The sequence below is a fragment of the Phalaenopsis equestris genome, unplaced genomic scaffold, assembly GCF_001263595.1.
Source record: "Phalaenopsis equestris unplaced genomic scaffold, ASM126359v1 Scaffold000291, whole genome shotgun sequence".
In the NCBI taxonomy this organism is placed as follows: Eukaryota; Viridiplantae; Streptophyta; class Magnoliopsida; order Asparagales; family Orchidaceae; genus Phalaenopsis; species Phalaenopsis equestris.
In genome coordinates, this window is record NW_018164733.1 from 595380 (window position 1) to 603812 (window position 8433).

The following is an 8433-nucleotide window of genomic DNA, read 5'->3' on the forward strand; positions in this document are numbered from 1 at the left end:
GTTGAGTGCTTGGAACCACTCATGCGAGTTCTTCACAAAAATGAGTCAAGAAGTGGCTTGAAGTTCTACGGGAGGTGGGCTCCATTGCTAGTCCGCTAGGATGATCAACAAGAAACTCCTAAGGCTAGATTCTAGGTTCTAAGAGTAGAAGACTAAGACCTCACTAAAAATGAGGTCAACAGGGTCAAATCATGCCGTGTTTAGGTTTGGTTTGGGTCGAATCAGGTTGCGTTTGGGTTTAGTTATTGGGTCAAATTAGGTTGGGTTCGGGTTTGATTCATGTTGAGTTTGGATCGACCTAAGTTATTTAATTAATTAACATAAGATAAAAAATAGTAAATAACAACAATAAAATAAAAAAAAGTGAAGTAAATATACAAAAATAATTTACGGATGGATGATCAGACAAAAGAGAGGAGGAAGGAGGAAGAACGCCGCAGAACTATCGAAGTAGGAGGGAGGAGGAGAAGGCGCCCTTGAATAGTGGGAATGGGGGGCCTATTTATAGGCATCAGAGGGTAGCACCGGCGGTGGGAACAGTTGGAGTCCACGGATAATTCCCTCAGACCGATCCAGGGTTCACCGTCTGATGGCATGGTGGGAGAATAGTCGTGGGATGAAGTGCCTCAGATCACAATGGAGCTCCCACGAATCACCAGCAACGAAACAACACATTGTTTTACTACTGGATACGAAGAAGAGGCAACTAGTTATCGACGGTGTGATCACGACATACCTTGAATTTAGACAGCGTGGCAACGACGCTTGCTGGCATGGTCACACTAGACCCCAAGTTCCGACTGTGTGGCGACACCCGAACCAACATGGTCATGCCGACCCAGATGTAAGCATGTGCACACGTTGGCGCTCGAGCACGTGCGTGCGCGCGTGTGCTTTTGATGCCTCTGGCGTGCCTATGGACTGAAACACGAGCATTTTTTCTTTCGAAAATGACGAATTTGGCCTACGTGGAAGAGAAAAAATCAAGGGATCCAATGATTTGGTTCTAGAAATTTCATATCCAAGTGTGAGTCCCACCTCACTAAAATTGAGACTTTTGGTGAAAACTCAAATGAACTTCGAACTGGTCAATTCTGACGTTCCTGACTCAATTTGGCCAGGACTTGAGTTTGTTTCAAGTGCAAATCGATTGATTGAAATTGGTCGTGTTTGATCTTCATTTGGTGTGTTTTATTTTAATTTTGTGGTTGATTGAAATTGTTTGATTAGTATGAAGGGTTATTTGAAAGTGACGTCAACAAGCACACACCTCATTATCAAATTTTGGGTGAAAACTTATTCAACTGGCTGCCGTTCGAGTTTGGTATGATGGTTATTTTTGTTTATGAGCACGACCATAATCAACATCCAAAAAATTGAACATTTTTTTAATTATTTCAATGTTTAATGAACATCTCATTGCTCAATTAGTCTATGTTGGTGGATATTATTGTTTATGCCGTATCGAAAAACTCATAAAGAAGTTTGATTAAAATTTGATATTGAATTTAAATTCTGATATAAATTGTAATTAAAAATATAATATAATTTAAATAAAGTACTTAAAACTTAATTTAAAATGACTTTACTTTCTTTATGTATTAACAAAAAAATATGGACAACCAGTAGAAAATTCAATTATAGATTTTCACATGAAGTTGTTGACCTCGTTTTAAGGTCTCCCTTTTTTCCTCTCCTTAGAGCCTATGATCTAGCCTCAGGATATTCCTGCTAACTATCATAGAAGACTAGAAATGGGACCCACCCCAATAGAAATTCTGCCACCTCCTTACTCTTTTGCGAGGTTTCATGTAAGTGGTTCCAAGCACTCAACTTCTAATTGCAAGGGCTAAGAACCAGTATATGAAGACCCAAAGAGAGTTCCCCTAGGATTTCAAAGCCTTAGGAAATCAATTGTAACTTTCATGTGTATTTGCGATACACGTATATTATGATTCATAATTCACACGCTCGATGCATATAAATATCGAAATGTACATCATCTGCACCTGTAGAAGGCTTCACGATTGATCAAACTTGAATTAATTGCTGAAATAATCAATCATGAGCTAAGATTTTAAGAAAAATTAAATTTGACACATTTTCAACTCGATCATCGGCGAGGTCGTCCGGACGAACCCAGATGACAAAATGGACTGCGTCGGCGCATCCGGAACTTCAATTTTAGCTAGGGAGGACATCCATTTCGATATAGCTTTGTGTGCAAGCCAAAAATGCATAATGCGGGAGATTTTAAAAAATAGGAAGATTTATGTCGTACCAAACGACAACCTCGGAATCTTATAAGAGTTAGGACTTACGCTACACAACATGTTCTATATATAATTGCTTTCCTAAATCCCTAAAGCAATTTTACAAATGAAATCTCGAATCCTTTGTAATATCAACACTAGCCAACAGAGATTCGAGATTTCATTTGTAAAATTGCTTTAGGGATTTAGGAAAGCAATTATATATAGAACATGTTGTGTAGCGTAAGTCCTAACTCTTATAAGATTCCGAGGTTGTCGTTTGGTACGACATAAATCTTCCTATTTTTTAGGCTATTTGCATGATCATATATCGTGTGAATATAAGTGTTAAATTCTAAAATAAATCGGCTGAATGGAAACATTAAATAATATTATTTCAAAGACATTAGGCCAAACACTAGGATAGTTGGGAAGTCACTGTGGTGTTCCTCGGATCTTTGACATCCCCTACCTTTCATTCCTTGGATTTCTAAAAATAACTGTTTCTATTTTGAGTCGTTCCCTTTTGACTTGTCTGTGTCCTACTTTGGAAGCCTAAACTTTGAAATTTTGAAGACAGAACCACTGATCTTAATCGAGAGTTTTTTTAAGTGATTTTGGTCATTTAAGATGTTTGACTCTGTAGGGAACTTAAGAACTCAGTTTAATTTAAACCTTTATTAATCTTTTATGTCAAATATGGGAACTTGTCGGCTTATAAAAAAATGAGTTTCGTAGACCAAACAGACGACACAAACTCTTTAGTTTAGGTGGTTAAGCCTACTAACGAATGGTATGTTTATTCTTCAGGATATTATACTATTTGTGGTATCGTGCTTAACCATCTAGACTATCAAATATGTGAGGTCCATTCGGCTAAATTAAAATATTATAATTTTTCAAAATTATAGTCATATATGAACTAAATCGTTAGTATTTCCATTACATTTTAGCTTCGTGTGTATGTATATATATATATATATATCCATTTAAATTAAATTAAATCCTAAAATAAAGAATCCGCGACATTATTTGGCCAACAGAAGTTTCCTATTACTTAAAGTAATAATTAAAAATCAATAAATAAATCTATAGTTAGAATGATAAATCTATTCTTTTAGTCATCTTCACACAATTTAAAACTATTTTGCCTTTCATATGAAGCTTTAAGCCTTTCACACTCGGATCAAATCTAGGTTGATGGGTCGAACTCTGGTCAAATTCGAGTCAACGAAAATTAAATGGGTCGACACAAGCCCGAATTTTTGAGTCATGTTCGGGTCAAGTTGACGTGTTGGGTCATTTTTTGACCTTGCTATGTTTATACACTATCCCAAGGGTCGAGCTTGAACAAAACTTGTATAAGTTTTTTTGTAAACCACCTCAAGCTTGAATAATCTACTACTCGGCTCGGCTCGGCTCAGCTTATTTGAAGCCCTAAAAATGACTTACAATGAGGCAGCGTGCATTGTGGTTATTTATTCATATTATAAAAAACTATTGATTGTTTGAAACAAGCCGTCATTTTCCGCTTTTCCTCTCACAAGCACAGAATCAGCACAAGTAGGAAGATAATCCACCTGTATCAATGCAATCAGGTCTAGTTTGGGTTGGTTTAAATCTAATTCTGTTTGGTTCAAATCTAATTCCAGCACATATTTGGTCTTTTCAGATATGCACAAACCTCATTTGATCCTTTATAGAATGTTTGGAAAACTCTAGCTTATCCTTGCTTCACATAATAATTCCAACTGATTGGGCGGGATTTTGGAAATCTGTTTAAACGCCAAATGCTTCTCTTAATGAAAGTGCAATTGAATAAGAATCCTTGAATTGAACTCCACAATAGGTAGACGTTTGTTGACATGCTATATAACTGATAAAGCCTACAATCTTTGATCTTATCATTTATTCACCATATTTCTTCCCTTTTTTTTCTCTTTTCCAGTCAAACAGACTGATTTTTTTTTGCAGGGTTACTTCCAATCTCTTTTCTCATGCATTGAGAGTTTGCTGAAATCCTTAGAAGTCAAGCACTTTGTGCTTCCTGCAGCTGATGATGCTGAATCAATGTGGACAAAAAAGTTCGGTTTTGCTAAATTAACACCAGCCCAGGTATTGCCCTGTTTATTTTACACGAAATTTTGGTTCAGTTTTTACAAATTTAATAGGGATAACTACATCCACAGCATTCAAAACATTGCTATTTACAAACCTAGTTCCCCTGTGATTTTTGAACTACCAAACTGATGCATTTATGCATGCCATAATCAAACCATTGATAATTTAATAAAAATTAAAAATATGGCTTGGTGTTTTATCGTGATTTTTTATATTTGAGTGAGATTCAAAAATAGATGAGAGATGGTGCTAGATTTGAAAATAGCAACGTTTTGAGTACTATCTATGTATTTGCACCATTTTAATAATAACTTGAACCATTCTTCTTCTTGTTACAGTTGAGAGAATATGCAAAAGGAGCACGGCCTATTATCTTTCAGGGAACATCAATACTTCACAAGCTCTTAATAAGCCATCAAGAACTTCCTTTGTCAGCTGATAGTGGACCGGTAATCTGCAGCCATACTCAATCTTCTTGATTCCACATTTAACTGATCAAAATATTTTTTTTATATTTATTTTCATTTTTTTACTCATAATTTTAAGTAGCTAGCTTTTGATATGTAAATAAAAGGATTGATCTGTATGGATAAGGAATACCGTTATAACTCTTAGAAAAGGTGGGACTTTTTGGCCAGTTTTAAGGGGGTGATATACATTCAGAAGTGCTGATTTTTGCCATAGGGGTGCTCTGATTTTTGGGGGGTTGTGGTGGGGGCGGGGTGGCTCACAATTTCAGCTTTGAGAAATTTAGTTATTATTATAAATAGCTAGGGAGTTAACATGTCTAAGAAAAAACTGAGAGTTTTCATTAAGAACAGTACTCAAAGCTTAAGATAGAATGAAATTTTCTTTGATTCATTTCCTTTTATCAAAGTACTTTTCTCCTATTCTTTTATTTGCATGTGTTTGTTTCAGAATTTTTTTGTAATTTGATACAACATATTCGATCTCTACAGATGTATCTATTTATGTTACAGCTTGAATGTTTACAAATAACATAAACAACTTGCATGTCGTTCATTTGTAAGTTGTATATATTTTCTAATATAATTTATTTTTTGTCGATGTAGATAAAAATGGATTTAATGTTCGATGTGAATGATAGTTACTTCATTACCTATAAATTTGGTGGATATTGGATTGAAGTTAAGAGCCAAAATAGAAGAAAGTATGAAGGTGGGAATCAAAAGACTGTGAAGCTTGAGAAAGATAAAATTAATTATTTTGTACTTAGAGAAGAGGCTGAAATGATTTGTCCATTGCTAAGAGGCCATGACTTTGAATTGCACTATCATGTCTGCAACACTTCACCCAAAATCTACAAGCCTATTATAGATGATGTTGATGTTTTGAAAATGATCGAACATTCTAATGATGGAAGTAAAGCTGAGGTGGTGATTATAGTACCAGATGGTAATGAAGATGTTATGTATTCACATAATAGAGAGCTTGAGGATGGTAGTCAGTCTTTGGAGTTGTCCCATTCAACTTTAGATGGTGAAGTTAACAGTAATACTGCGCTTGATACTATTGATGATGAATACTTCATATGCGATAGTGAAGACAGTGAACCTTTATCGGTCGGCTCACTTTTTCAGGATTCCTTTACTTTCAAGGAAGCCCTTCGCACTGAAGCAATTTTGAATAATTTTGCACTGAAAATTAAATCAAGTGACAAAACTAGAGTTATAGCTATTTGTGCACATCATGGATGTCCATGGAGGGTACGTGCATCAGTGTGTTCAGATGGACGTACCTTTGAAGTGAAAAAGTTATGTGACAGACATTTATGCCCAAGGGTTGATAGAACAGCAAATAAACATGCTACAATTAATTGGATAGCTCATCAAATACAAGATATGGTAAAGAAGGATCCAAACATCACACCAAAGCTCATCAATAATTGCTTAAAAAGTAGTTTTGGATTATCCTTACCATATATGAAACTGTGGCGGTCAAGAAAGCAAGCAAGGGACATCATATTCGGCTCAATAGATGATCCTTATAGGTCAGTTCCAACTTGTTTAAGGCCCGGAAGTATGCCGCGAAAGAGAAAAATTAAAAGCTCTCCTGAGAGCACAAAGAAGAGAGCTAAAATTGCTCATAAATGTAGTCACTGCGGTAACTGTGGCCACCACAAGAACACTTGCAAGAACTCTCCACATCCACAAATGTCCGGCGTCGAACAAGCATCATAGTTTTGGAGCAATGTATGTGTTCAATTCTGAAATTTTGTACCTTGGCAGCGTGGAAGTTGCAGTAGCTTTTTAACTCGCTATTTGGAGGTTTAAATTTCATTTTGGCCATGAAAATCCTGATTTCATTTCGTTTCAAGCATATTATCAAAAGCAGATGATATTCAGTTTTTTTGATGGGCTGGCTATTCGTAGCCTTCTGTGATGGTCACAATTGGGCTATCTAGTTTTTATATACATGTATATATATACATATTCTTGTAATCTGTTGCAGAAAATTTAACCTGATTCCATCCAAAGGTAAGCACTCAACGGAAACCTCCTCTGGTAACTATCCTAACCGAAACCTTTCTAATTTCTCTGCCCGAGACTCCAGTAATGGAATTATCGCTTGTGGTATTTCATTACTATTAAAAATACCCAGCAGTTTATATTGTAGGTATGTCACTTTTCTGTGATTTATTTAAACAGAACCAAAGTTTGCTAAAAACCTTTAACAATCTGGTGCTACTTGTAAAAATTACTGAATCTTTTTCTGTTTACATTTATTGCTATCTGTAGCCTGCTTTTTTTTTTCCTGCGAGTTTGGAATGTTTTTCTTGTTCTTCATTTTTTTTGCTTTCTGCAGTCCTGCTGTTTGAAATCACAGTAAGTTAAAGAGTGATGAATTAAGTTGAAGCTTCTAATTTTGTCTTAAGAGTTAATTTTAAGGTGTGTTTTTGTGAACCTCGAGTAAAATGAAGGTTAACTCTTAAAACATTGAGGCGCTTTTAGGTGTATTAGTGAAATGTCATTAGAAAATTTGAAGCAATGTTTGCTCGTCTTGGAGCACTCTTAGGATGAGTGACCTACGAAGTTACACCAACTGGGCAAAATCAGGAGGCCAGTATGTGAAAGCGGACAATACATGGTGAGAGTTGAGGCTCTTATAGTTTAAATGATTTGTGTCACTAATTATATTGAACTTTATAAAATAGAATTGGTAGTAATCAAGCAGTATACTGTGTCTATTGGCTCTTAGTGATGCTTTCTGGGTACAGAATTCAAGAGGAATGTATTTCCTTGCTTTATTTGAGCTTCCAATTTCATACTGATTTTTGCTGTCAAAACTTTAATGTCGAATAATTTTATAAACGTATTGTAGCAATACAAATGTGTTCAACGTTCCTTGTAGTGCTGTAAAAAAAGCTCTTCCTTCGGGTATGGTCATGGTTCTGTTTGTAAATAATCAAATAATAATATTTATTTATAGTTTTTATATAAACTTTTATGTGTATCTAAAAATATTAAATTTATTATTTTAAATTTATATTTCGGTGGTAAAATTATAAAAAAAAATTTATAAATTTAGGTATTAAATATGAAAATAAATAGAATTTGGGTGGTATGTATGTAATTGGGCCTAAAAGGGTTGAATAGGGTGATATGTATGTAAAAGGTGCTGCATATGTAAATATGAACATAAAACACAGATTTCTAATTCGAAACATGTTTTGTTTGTAAATATAATTCTTATTATTTTTAAAAGTGGTTTGAATGAATTATTTTTAGTTCGACAACTTATGTTAAAATTAAGAACTTATAAATACAATTATTTTGTATTTAAAATGCATAAAAAAATCTTTATTTTTAAAATTTAAACTAGAGATGTATAAATTAAAATTATATCACATAGCTTCATTTTAGTATGACTCTCTTTGTTTTCATGAGTTCCATTTTGTATAGATAGATTAGTCCCACATTGTGAGTTCGCAGAAATTTTGTGAGAAAAGCCCTTCAAAATAAGAAGTAAGAAGTGAAGAGAAGCTTCCGTAAGGAAGTTTAGCTAATGTGAACGTGTCGTGTGTCGAATACAAAACATT

General features: G+C 34.7%; 1 protein-coding gene across 1 annotated transcript in view; it reads left to right on the plus strand.

Annotated features, from left to right (window-relative positions):
• LOC110025141 overlaps nucleotides 1-7138 on the plus strand; it is a 46476-nt gene extending 39338 nt beyond the window's left edge. Inside the window, exons 15-17 of the mRNA XM_020725430.1 lie at nucleotides 4152-4367; nucleotides 4712-4822; nucleotides 5447-7138. Of these exons, the coding sequence (XP_020581089.1) occupies nucleotides 4152-4367; nucleotides 4712-4822; nucleotides 5447-6574 (1455 nt within the window). The 3' untranslated portion in view covers nucleotides 6575-7138. The remainder of the gene's footprint in view (nucleotides 1-4151; nucleotides 4368-4711; nucleotides 4823-5446) is intronic.
• The last annotated feature ends 1295 nt before the right edge of the window (nucleotides 7139-8433 follow it).